This window comes from Colossoma macropomum, unplaced genomic scaffold (assembly GCF_904425465.1).
Source record: "Colossoma macropomum unplaced genomic scaffold, Colossoma_macropomum, whole genome shotgun sequence".
Taxonomy (NCBI): Eukaryota; Metazoa; Chordata; class Actinopteri; order Characiformes; family Serrasalmidae; genus Colossoma; species Colossoma macropomum.
The window spans coordinates 33,421,357-33,434,999 of record NW_023494793.1 but is presented as its reverse complement, the minus strand read 5'-3'; the positions used below and the strand labels follow the sequence as shown (position 1 = coordinate 33,434,999).

Here is a 13,643-nt window from a genome sequence, read left to right as displayed (position 1 = left end):
AAGCTGTGTAATAGGCTATACATTATGTTGATCCCTACTCTCCAGAAAAAAACTGGGTTTAAACAATACCATGAATCACAGTGAAACATCAAAGTAATGAATGAATGAATGAATGAATGAGTAAAACAATAAACAAGCCTTTCATCCTCCACTAGCTAGTGTTTACGGGGTTTTTGAAGGTTGCTAAACACTAACAACAAAGTAGTAACTGATAAATATATGCAGAAAGTGTATATGTATTACTTGCTTTAGTTATGAGTTTGTCCTGATGAACACAATTTCAGAGCTTGGAGGCCAAATACACACATATGCACAACCACAACCACCACACCTACAACCACAACCACAACCACATTACCTGCTCCATTGGAGCAACCGTTTTCCTCTGCGTCTGAACCGTTCTCAGATAGGCAAGAGCTGAACGCCTGTTCCTCCACATCGTCATACACCCGATACACCCATTGACCACAATCCTGTTTTCAAACAGAAAGAAGAGAGAAAAACGTAAAGATGAAATTAACAATGTTTTTTGCACAATAAATACAAACTATATACGCCAAAATTAACAAATAAATGAAATAAAATAAAGTAATATAATACATTTTATTTAAACGTTTCTCTCAAAACCTCAAGAACAAAGTATATAGTGTGCAAAGCAAGTAGGGCTGGATAAAAAAACCCGTCAGTTATAATGCTACATACTGCAGCATACTGCTATCTTATTGTGACAAATTATGTGAACATATGCTTTTAATGGATATTGGGGGAATTTCTTTGATGACAACAGTGCTTAAAGAACATGGAAAAACTACATGTTTTATTACAAAGAGAGCATAATTAGTCCTGTTTAAACTGATTTTGTGTAGTATCTGAAACACTGAATAAAAGTCATTGTATACATCCGTTTTCAATATGGTGCTACTGAATCTTTTCTGTCTGTTCCAAATCATCAAATCTCAGAAAAAGGAAATATCAAGCTGCATGTCACGTATCAAGAAAAACTTATATTTTTGTCATATTGTCACCCCTATTTAAAATTTTGACAGGACATGGGTAAAATATTTGCAAGTAAATTGTGTATATTTGTTCGCATCAATGTCTCAACTCATCAAAGCATTGAATCAATATCTCTGACTCGTAAGGATGCTCAGACAACACAATCAATTTTATTTGTTGGAGAACTCATTTGCATATTGTAGCCTTCTGTAATGTCAGTATCTCAAAGGCCTGCAATAACAAATATGGCAATAACAATTAATAAAAAATGGCCCTAAGCAACAATGAAAACAACCTCACATACCAGCAAGTAAAAACAAGAGGTACATAAAGTCGTGTGCAAAAGTCAGAGACCAGCCTTCATTTATCTAACTTTCAGTCAAAACTGCCATAAAGCATAAGTTATTCATTTTTCAGCATCAGAAAAATGCAGAAACATATTTAAGAAACAAATGATACAGAAGCTTCAACAACTAAATATAATATCTAAAATTTCAGTATGTAGTTTGTCCACCTTTTGCCTTTATTAAAGCTGTATTTCTTTTTGGGAGACTTACTTTCAGTTTCTCAAAGAAAAGGACTTGTTCCACACCTCTAAAGTTCAGTCTTAGAAGTTGCATTTTCTGTTTCTCTTGAGCCAGGTAATCTCATATTCAGTGATGACGAGGTCTGGGCTCTGGGCATGGATAGTCCATTGTTCCGAGAACACCAGCAGCTTCTTTGTTTGATTTGCAATTTTATTTTTTTGTCTGTTTCCTTTTCTCAGTAACAGTGTCTTGACAGTTACACACACTTCCTGACCTCTAGCACTGAGCTGTCTTCTTTTTTTCACACCTGAAGGAAGAGTAAAGCTTGATTTTCTCCTACCTCTCAAAGATTAAAGCTTTAAGCACTGTTCATCTGATGGTGACAGTTTAACTGTTTACCAGGGAGTCCCATCTTCTCTATATCTTGGGATAATTTTTTGGACTGCAGTTATGGAAACACCTGTTTTTTTAATTATTTATTTATTTATTCCTGATCTTATATCTTATCTTCCTCAGAAGTATCTCCTGAAAATAAAGAACTTTTACTTAATTACCATTTTGATTGGAAATGAAATAAATATTAAATTAATAATTATTTAATTAATTAAGAATGACTAGTCAGTTATTTATTATTTATTTAAAAATTATCAAATTTATATGAAATATAAATGAAGGGTGGTCTCTGACTTTTGCTCAAATCCAGGGTCCTATGACAGTCAAAAGCAACAGAATGTAAAAGAAACAAGCAAGATAAAAGCAGACTAATAGTGCTCAAGGTGCAATCAGTCAGGGAATCTCACCGGCTCCTGCTGCTCCTCTTCAGGCTGATAGCTGCTAAAGTGCTCCAGCACCTCCTCATAGCTGCTTTGGCTCATGTTGGCGCCGTTCACTTTGAGCACACTCTGACCAGGCTGCAAGCCCGCCGCCGCGGCCTCTGACCCTGTACCCACATGAAAAGACATAAGACTGAGACATTCAACCAATGGCAATAAATACAAGAAAATACCGCCCTTCTTATTTGATATTCTTGAAAAGTCAAAACAACATAAACTGCCATGAAAGAATAAAAAAAAACCCAATGTGACTGAATGTAGCCTACAGTAAAATAAACGTATTAGTAAGAAGGAAAAAAAAAGAACCATGGCAGCCTAAACAGAAAAGCCAGAACTCATCAGAATGGCAACAGGACACTAAATACCCTGAAAAAGTCCAAAAATACCTTTGCTAAGCCAAATATGTGACAGTACATAAACTGTGCCTCAAACAGTTCTCCCCTTTCTCCTGCAGCCATAATAAACTAGGTATGGTTGCTACAGTTTCGGTGAAAACTTAAAGCCTGACAGCCCTCTCTGGCCTTAGATCAGCGTTATTTTTTCCTACAAAAAGACTCACATGGGCGGAATCTTCTTGGGGCGCATAACTTTTATTATGAAAATAATACTCCACATTTAACTTTAGCCTTTCACTGGAATATGTGAATGCTTTATGGACCCCAGATGCAGCACTGGGGCACTTTCCGTAATGAAAGCTATTATCATAATGCTATAAATCTGTATCTTCTCTATAAATGCCCAGCTGTAAGCTAGGGGTTAACCTTAAGGATCTACAGAGTGCAGCTCTTCAGATAACATTATATTGGGAGAGATTCTGGGCTTTGAGTTTGATTGTGAGTTGGAGAGATATTTTAAAAGCCCAGATGTTTATCACATGAGCACAGCAGTCTCTGTCATGAATCTCTTTTTTCCCCTTTTGAAAGCTTTTTTTAGAACACAAAACATCTGCCTGACAGGTTAGAGGGAGAAAGCGCAATTACATCCCTTCTTTTGCGGAAATTAAACCCAAGGCCTCGTATGAGAGAAAAGAAAAGCAGGGGATTTCATTAAATTAACTCACTGCTGTGATCAGTGAATGAAACAGCTGGTGTCTTCAGTAGCATTCATTTGCAAGGGAAAACCAGATAAAATTAACAAAGAACATGAAAAGCAACAGCGACAGATCATTCACAAAAAATAAATGAATAAAACAAACTTGTTTTCAGTTTCAGTTGTTTAGCTTCAGACACACCACAAAGACAGGCTGCCAAACAGGAGTACAACACTAGCTTTAATTTTGATGGGTTCTGGAACAGCACCAGCGAGTGCTCACCTTTCTTCACGGCGTACACATATGGGGGGGCGGAGCCACTCAGTTTGAAGGACAGGCCATCTCTGCAGTCTGGAACCTTCACAAGCCTTCATGTAGCAGACAGCAGTAATGAACAACAAAAGTCTACAGGGAGAGTTGACTAGTTCTGAAACGTTTCTTCATTCATATAGTCGTGGTCTGGTTTTCTGAATACGGGTTAAACCCCCAAAATTAGAAGGGTTTTATGAGCAAGTTCTTTAAACTGGTCTCCATGAGGAAATGGAGAAGGAACAAACATTGTGTAACTTGTAATGGAAGTGAATGTAATTATTTGTTTTCCAAGTAATTGGACCATTTCTGTTGGTCTGTTCATCATTAATTTTTTGACATTCTGCAAAGGGTAACTAAATTTTTCAAATTATGAAAAACCAGGTATTGGATGATAACTATTAATAAATAAACCGGGCTGCCACAAGGAGAGATATGGAAATGGTTAAATGAACACACTGTTATATATAAAGTTGCTACTTATTGTAGTAATTCTAATATTAGTGTTATTATATTTTTAACCCTTACTGCCCAATTAAATTGTTTTTTTTTTAAATTACAATTTTCTCAAGCTTTCTTTGCTTAAAACTTTTATATGTACACACGCATACAGTACCACATGCCATGTGTCACCTCATGTCACCTGTCACATAGGTGTAATACTAGTAACCATGATATCACTTTACAGCTGTACTGTTTAGAGTACAGCAGATGTGAACAGTACATTTGTGTGTGTTCTGTGTGTATAAGGTTACAGCCATAAAGAAGGACTCACTCTTTATTCTTGGTAGCCACCAGCAGCCTGAGTGAGCGGCGTATGCAGAAGGACTGGTTGATCATGGTCTCCACCTCAGAGAAGGGCCTCAGGAACACCAGATCTTCATTAATGGAATAGATCTTCCTGCCTGCCTGCAATCCTGCCATCTAAACACAGTAAAACACCACACAGGGGGAAAACAGGCTGTTATGATGGAGTGATCATGAGAGAGCCCTTGATTTTAACCACAAATGCTAATTTATATTAACAAGCCATCTTACAAGATTGTTCTAAATCACTAACCTGTGATACAATTACAGGATAATCACATATTACAGCAATTTGAAGGGATAGTTTGGCGAATAACCTAATTTGCATCATTTTTCGCCTTAACCAAGACGTAGTCGATCAAGTAAAGCAATGTCCAGTGTCCCAAGTTTCGCTACAAGGACAATGTAGTTCATAAAAGCTAATGTAACAGGTAATGGAAGCTTATACTCCACAATTTACCGTCACACAACCTGCACGCCTAAATCATCATAATCATACACTTGCTCGAACGCATACCCACTTGTTAAGTAATCTCAAGACCTGCTTATGTCGTTCCTGACATTGTATGACAGACTGTTATCCGTGGTGTGGAAAATACAATACCGAGTAATTGTACTTAGTTGTTATAATTATTATTTTGGAAGAGCTGACTTTACTCAAGTATTACTTAAACTGAACACTTGTACTTTTACTCAATTATATTTCCAAGAGAAAAAAAACACACTTTTTACTCCTTACATTTAAGCCTTCAGAATCTCAAAGCCCAGGAACTTTTTTTTATTTCTGTAGCCAAGCAATACTACCAATTAGTTGTTGCACCAGAGTACCAAAGAAAACTTTATTTGTTTCATAAACAATTGCTGTTTAATTGTTATGGGAGCATGTTTAAATGATCTGTTTTACATCTACTCAGCATAAGTTTGACCATATACTTATAACCGAGTAAGATTTTGACACAGTACTCATACTGTGTAGCTTCTCTGTACTGTTTTGCACCTCTGGTTATCTGAAAAATTGACCAAAGTACAGACAAAATAAAAGCTTCAAAATGGCTGCTACTTCTATTCTAAGTTTTCTCCATTTCTACAGATACAGTCGTATGCAAAAGTTTGAACACCTTCATGGAAATTGCATGCTTTGTTGATTTTCCATGTGAAAAAAATGTTAACAGATCTTATACAGGAAACATTTGTTTGTTTTTTTTTCCACTTATGATGTAAGATGTATACAACGATGAAACATCACAGACAGGACAACACCAGGAAAAAAAAGAAGGGGAACAAAGTGGGGGTGGGAAAGGAGAAAGGGGTCGACTATGGTTACAAACCTCTTATCAAATGATCATGTTTAAAGATACAATATCCTTGCATTTATGTCTATTTATCCCTTATGGTGTCATATGTTGTCCATTTACGCCACAAGTCATTTTTTCTAGTATATAGATTTGTCTTACAATTTCCACCCACTGTTCTGTTGAGGGGGGTTCAATTTTATACCAATTTCATGTTATTGCTTTTGCTGGCTGTCAGAAGTTTTCTTGTCAAATATTTATCATTATCCATAACATGCTCATCTATATGTCCAAGATACATGATTCTGCATTCTTTAGGGACTGAATAACTCAAAATGTCTTTAACCACATCGTGTGCATTTTCCCAAAAAGAGTACAGTTTATTGCATTTCCAAAAAATATATGTATGATTGGCCTCCTTATTCCTACACATCCTCCAACATGGCAGTTGATAACCAGTTTGTTTACTCCGTATTTCAGGAGTTATAAAACAACGGGTCAAATTCTTCCATCCAAATTCTTTCCATATCCAATATGAGTTAGTGGTCATGTGCTATGTTATACACATTTTAGTCCACTCTTCCTCTGTAATATCAATGCTTAACTCTCTCTCCCATTTAGCTTTTATGTATAGAGTTGAGGAAGCCTGACATTTTCTCAGGCTGCGGTAAAGCTGGGACGTCACCTTAAATTTTGTCCCACTGTATATCTTCACTACAGGAAACAAATTTGATATGGTATTTTTCTGCTAATTTTAGTGCACAATTTCTATTTTTTGTTCAGTTTACCATGTCAGAATAAAAAAAATATAAATAACAAATTTAAATACATCATATACATAAATTTAAATACATATAACACAGGCTATATAATATGTTTTCCCTAATGTGTTAAATTCAGCAAATAACAGTAATTGTGCATTAAAATGTGCAGAAGTGTCTTCTCTTAGAGGATGTGTTAACTTATTTTCACTTAGAAAATCAACAAAACGTGTGTATGTGTGTGATGATTTAAGCATGCAGCTTGCATGATGCTAATTGGTAGGGCATTACACTAGCAACATTAGCCTTATAGTTTCAGTGCAAAATTAAATAAACTTTGGCTGAGCAACCAAATTTGGAGGGATTTGGAAAGTCTTATTGTCAAATTATTCCTTTAATCATTTGGTAAATACTTTTAATTCAATTTAATTGACACAATCTGTATTCAGTCGTATGCAAAAGTGTGCATTAAAATGTGCAGAAAAATGCCACATTTGTGTTCTCTGCAGTGGATGTGTTATTTTTACGTAAATCAACAAAATATGTAATCTGACCAGGGTGTTCAAACCTTTGCATTTGACTATCACTTACTATCACATCATTTGTTATGTAATACATATATCTGTCAAAAATATTAGTCAAAAAATGCATTATGTCAGTCAAACAGCATACATCTCTTTCCACACAAACACAATCCATCCCTCACATCTTCACAGCTCCTAGCAACATTAAATAAGTCTCTGTGCCAGGTGCCAGTATAAAAATCACTAAAATCAGCTCTTTCAATAAGCCACGCAAGGCTGGAATTGTGGATAAAGCAGGCCTCTATGCCCTCACACACACTGAGACACTGTGGCTGCGTGTTGCTTGTGGAAACAAATCCTTTCCTTCTGCGCAGAAGTATTTAGTATTCCTGACCCGAGCAGACTCGTTCCAATAGTCTTTTGATTAGTCCATTCCGCCCTTAGGACTGGCCTGTGCTTTTTTCCTCTCTTACTGGTAAAGCCTGCCTGGAGAAGACAGACAGTGGCATTGTTGTTGAGGAGAGATGAGAGGAGTGCAAGGGAATAGAGGAGATAGAAGAGAAAATGGGCTGGAGATAGAGAGACTGGGGGACCTTAAGGAATGGCAAATATTACTTTCACCTTCAGCAAAAGCATCACGAGCAGAATAAAGCTACTAGAACGAAGAGCACCTTTACATTAGCAACAGTTCTGTGAAATGCCAAATTTACACCATTTTAATCCTAAACATGGATAAGCCAAGAGATTTTAAAGGATGGGTGTTACTACTGCTCTTAGCTTTGTGACATATTTAGTTCTTTGTGGAAAGGTGTAAACTGCTTTCACAGCAGGGGGCTCTTTAACCTCTCATTGCACACTAGCAACTCAACACAGTCACAACATGTCTCACACTGAGAGATCAGGTTCATGGATTATCTGATAAACTGAGTTTTAATCTTTGATTACATTAATTAAAAATATCTGAGTTGATTCTGCCAGCAGAAAGGTCATTAGTGGTCCTCAATGACTTCGCTGACCTTTAATGTAGTACCAGTCAAAAGTTCATACAATGATTTTGGAATCATATTGGTATCAGCAGATATTTGTTTAAAATAAATATTGGTATTGGACAGATGTTTAGATTTGATATTTTTAACCAATATTTGTTGCATTCAATACCATTCAATGTTCCTTATCCCATAAAGTTACAAGATATAAGGCTGTGAATATACAAGGTGTTTTCTAAGTCTCTAGTAGGGATGGCCAATATGGCAAAAAAAATTCATATCACGACGACATTTTCACAATACACAATATGCATTACGATCTTCTGACACAAAAATACAGAACTACTAGTGCCACATTTAAAAAACTGCCATCAAAACTTCTGGGTACAATGTTTTTTATTCAACATTTCACATATTATACTGTGCCCAATCCAATTAAACAAGAATAATTATATTCGTTTTGTAATGAAACGTGCGGTTGGCAGTGTTCTTTAAAGACTGACAATATCCACATAATGCTCAGAGAAGCATATTGTTTATCATGGTAAGAAAAAAAAGTCATATTGCCCACCATTACTCTCTACAAATAAAAATTACATATCTCTGTAATGCTAATCCAGGTAGATGTAGTCCCAGTTTCTACAATTCAACAGTTATTTTCAGTAGTCAAAAAGGTCTAAACATATGAGTATCTTCTTCAATCCAACTGGAAAAGCATCCCAGGCCCATGCCAAGATTTTGCAAAAGCTACATCAAGATAAATGTGGGATACTCTGAAGACTCTAAAACAGAAGATTTTTAACAAGGAGATCGTGAGAGTAAGTGTGAGTAAGTGTATCCAAATTTGACTGATAACATGCAATCTACAAAGAGCAAAGAGAGTAGAGGACTGATAGACAGAAAGAAAGAAGGATGGACAAAGAGCAGAAAAGGGAGAAATAAAGAGGGGACTGTGAGGAGAATGTGACGAGGCATGCCTAATTGTCTCAGCAGAAGTGAGAGAGGAGCTGGAGAAGGAGTGAATTAAATAAGCGTGACCCGCGCCTGATTGACTGGCTGCACATCTGAGCGGCCAGTGACGTAGGTGCGAGGACACAAATAGATTTACAGTTAAGCCCCACCGATTCCCTCTGTTACCATCATTAGCAGTACAGTTTTAGCATAACCACAAGTTATAGTGTAAAGGATACAGCTAATATAATAATAATAATATAGTAATATCACTACCACAAATTCACATCATTTATGGTAGAAATTACACTCTACAAAATAAAGATTCCTAAATAATTCTTGGCTTGGATGTGTGGTTCTAGGAAAGCCTTTACACTATGTAGAGGTTCTTTAACTTTTAACATGGTTCTTCACATCTCATTTACAAAAACAGGTCTTCAAGAAACCATTAGATGAAAGGTTCTTTAGGGAACCAAACGTGCTTCTTCCAGGCATTGCACCAAGGAACCATTTTTGGATCCATTTAGCACCTTTATTTCTAAGTCTCCTAAATACGCTAAAAGTGCACTGATAATGTGTGGTTAAAAGATGAATTTATGGTAATAACTGATCTTTCCACAATAAAAAGTGGCGGTGAATTGTGACATTTGAAGTTTGTAAAAGACATTCTGTATGTTTTATTTGAAGACTGCAATAGGCAGTTACATATATTTGACCTTATATATCATAGCTTTACAGTGACTCACGAAAGACTCAGGAAAGAACTGTGGCTGCTGCTGTTTTGCATTTCTAACAAGTGACTGAAACCTGGAAAACTACGGCTCATATTGAGAGTCAGTGATCTAGCATATCCAAAAGGCCTAAAGTGACGTTTTATCCCCCCTTAAGAAACTTGGTCCCACCCACTGTAAACCAAAACATGATTATTTCAATCCACTGTCACTTCCTAATTATATTGGTGGTTAATCTAAAATGTAAGGCCCTCTATCCAGCTCCTGAAGGCCTGTCCAATGGCAGGGCTTGCTTGGCTGTATCCATGTAATTTTCTGTTTTAAGACTTTAACTCTGTTGTTTTCAAGCAAAACTTAACAATGAAATAAGAGTATTACTACAATACTTGCAGAGTTTAAATATAACATGCATGATTGACTCTATTACATAAAAATGAACTAAAAATTACAGACATATTAATAAGATCCCAGAAAGTGTTAGACCTTTTCTGAGGGCCTAGAAGGCCCTGAGGGGTTCCCCCTGCTAGAACAAAGTTATCCAGAAACAATATGGCTGCAGAACATCAGCACCTGACTCAGCTTAGTTACTGTGTCCAGATGTAAACACAGATGCTTCATCAACAAAACTGTATAAATAGTCACTTGTTTTGAAGTGATGACGTGGCTGTAGAATGTAGTCACTCTAGCGGGAAATCCCTCAACCAGCTCATCCATAGAACCCAACACAAACACATAATTTTTTGCACTTATACTTTAAATCAGTCATCGTCAACCCTCCCTCTGGAGATCTACCTACCTGAAGAGTCTGGCTCCAACCCACATCTAACACACCACCTTCTTCTGAAGAGATTCACTGAACCAAAAGCAGCAGATTGATCTCCAATCTGCAGGTGGGAGGAACTTCAGGAGTGTGGCTCTAAATGCAATCTTGCTTGCCTACATCTTTTATTGTGATGCACACACGGGTGACCAAATAGTATACAGTTTTAAAGAATACAGTTTATGACCTCACCTCAGCATAGGAGCCCCGGGTTACACTCTTCACCACAATGGCCTTGTTCTTCTCCTCAATCTCAAATCCATAGTCCTCCTCCTCAGGATGGATCTATGACAGCCAAAAACAAACATGGGTAAACTGCAAAGCGACCAAGGCTACTCAGGAGATGGAACATGTATCAAATTGAAAATTATAGGTGAATTTCAATGGACTTCCCCTTATTTTCCACTCTTTACTTTTCAATCACCTACAGTGCTTAAAGCCCACTGACATGGTAAAAACAAGGGTCATAATGAAAGTGTTTGCTTTAGTTGAGAGGGGAAAGAGAGCTGAAGAGACCTGAATGTGTTTAATCATCTCTTGCAGCAGTCTGTGCTGAGGGGATGAAAGAGTAATGTGTAAAGGTCAGGGTGATTAGGCTGATCAGGCTGGTAGATGAAGAGGTACCTAAATGCACCTGCACCTGCTGGAGAAATCAATGTGTGTGACGCAGGAGAGTGAGAGCAGGTGAGCCTGCAAACAAACCCTTACAAAAACAATGGAGATACATAGTTTCCATGCTGTATCTCTGAATAACTGTGGATTTGGATCCGTTATTTGTTTTACAGGCTATGTTCACATTACAAGCCTAATGGCTCAATTCCAATCTCTTGCTCAGATTCAATCTTTCTATCTTGATTAAAATTGCGTTTGTCTGATCCTTGAAAAGTGTGCGCACATTTACAAAATCAGTCACATGCATGATCTATGGACAGTGACAACAGTGATACATTCACGTAGCCTGAAGCATGATGCAAAAAACAACAAAAACAAATAAAACAAACAATAAAAACATCTCAGTACAGTCGCATGGCCACGCTGCAGATATGTAACTGAGTTAAGACCACACATGAAACTGGCACAAATCTAGTTAAAAAACACATCTGACTGTTGTTCACACAGTTCTGAAAGAAAATCAAATCTGTGTCACATTGAGCCTGTTTACACCTTGCAATAGCATGTGTTTCATGTCTGGACTGTGTCTGGATATACTTTAGCCAGGTTCCGGATTCCATCTGTCCTCAGTTTGACCAGATGAGATGCCATTTACTTTTCCCACATAAGAACATCAACATGTGTGTTGTTTTTGTTTTACTTTGGTTTACTTTTCCCCCGCATTACAATGTGAGTTGACAAGTTTAGCTTGGACACGCTCATCGGCCAAGAGTCCAAGAAGGCACTTGGTTTGGGGAACTCCAGCCTTGCTCATCCTCCGTCTTGAGTTTACTTTTTTTGTTATCCCCTGCTAGTTAGCATGAGGCAGATGCACTTATGCTCACATAATTGTATATCAAATATGCATTCCATTTACTGCATGTGGTTTGAGTGACCTGATCACAAAGCAACCTGGGTGTGTTTACACCCGGCTTTTCAGGCAGTCAAGTGCAAAATCCGAACATGACCCGACCCCCAAAAAAGCACACCGATGACCTTTGAAGCAATATAATGTGAACATAACTAGAGTTTGAGCTGCTGGGTAGTCTATGCCTACATGTGCATATGATGTACCAACCAGTAAGGACTTGACGAGGATGTTCTCGATGAGTTTGAAGTCATTGCGGAGCTGCTTGCTCTTGGTGCTGGTGCCCTCTGTCTCTTCATCAGCATAGAAGCGGAAAAACTGGGATTCGTCCTTAAACTCGCTTTTCTCCAAAACTGCAGCAGAATAGAAAAAAAAAAGAGCAAAAAAGCAAAAAACATATCAGTAAATCTACAAATGCAAGTTAAGACAGGGCAGTGCAAAGTGAAGCCATATATCAACAATATCTAGAAACTCTGCTGACTTCTCTGGGCTACAGCTGATCTGAGAAGGACTGACACAAAGCGTAAACATGTGCTGTGGTCTGCAAAGTCAACCCTTTAGATTGTTTTTGGAAATAATGGACATTGTCTTCTCTGGGACAAAGAGGAAAAGGAACATCTTGATTGTTACTAAGTTCAAAAACAATCAATCAATTAACCTTTATTTTTTCATTTTAACGTAGCTGAGCATTTACAGTGCAAGGGACTGAAAAAGAAATTTAAATGGAATTTAATCAGGTTAAACTAAAATGAACAGAACTACATGAACAAAAACAGTAAAATCAAACAAAATCAAACAAGATAAATGGGCAAAAAAATTAAGAGAACAATTAAGATTTAATTATAAAGGGGAAAAATAAAATTAAACCAAGATAATAAACCAATGAATAAAATTTCAACATAAAAGGATGAAAATGGAAAACCAGAATTCAAAAAAGTCAAGTAAAAGGATTATAAAAGTAATAAAAAATGAAAGAATGAATAAATAAAAAAAACTAAATAAATAAATAAAAACTAACAGAATTAAGATCTAATTAAGATTTTAATCAGTCAAATAAAATAAAATAACATGATTGGAAAAAATAAATTAAATAAAAAGGAGAAAGGAAAAGTTAAACTCAATTAAAAACAATTACAGGCTGTCTGAAGGAGGAGATTAAAAGTTTAAAACGACTGAGTGACACCAGTGTCTGTCACGGTATGGGGGTGCAAAGGCATCATTAATGCTGAGGTGTACATACGCAATTGTAGCATCAGATCACTTGATAATGAATAAATTCCACTGGCCTAGGCTGATGACTGATGTTGCTATCCTGTGTTTTTCCTCCAGCGTTACATGGCAGGAGCTTTGCTGTTCGTGGAAAATAAGCCACGTAACACTTTCCTCTAAAAGAGAAAGTGACAGACATGTTTGCAGACAGATTTTGGAGGGACGAGCTGTTCCAGGGCTCCCAAGCAAAACATCACTGGGATTTGTTTTGTGAATGATCTGAACAAGTAGTGAAGTCTGCATGTCCTTTTTACTGAAGGAGTGCGTGTGTGTCACTGTGAGGCCTTT

The 13,643-nt window shown here is 37.0% G+C and overlaps 1 protein-coding gene across 1 annotated transcript in view; it reads right to left on the bottom strand.

Annotated features, from left to right (window-relative positions):
- Positions 1 to 13,643, bottom strand: part of prex1 (phosphatidylinositol-3,4,5-trisphosphate-dependent Rac exchange factor 1) — a 118,019-nt gene that overhangs the window by 33,405 nt on the left and 70,971 nt on the right. The window contains exons 16-21 of the mRNA XM_036579286.1: positions 12,297 to 12,439; positions 10,760 to 10,852; positions 4,471 to 4,619; positions 3,669 to 3,754; positions 2,324 to 2,463; positions 359 to 473 (exon numbers count right to left, since the gene is read on the bottom strand). Of these exons, the coding sequence (XP_036435179.1) occupies positions 359 to 473; positions 2,324 to 2,463; positions 3,669 to 3,754; positions 4,471 to 4,619; positions 10,760 to 10,852; positions 12,297 to 12,439 (726 nt within the window). The remainder of the gene's footprint in view (positions 1 to 358; positions 474 to 2,323; positions 2,464 to 3,668; positions 3,755 to 4,470; positions 4,620 to 10,759; positions 10,853 to 12,296; positions 12,440 to 13,643) is intronic.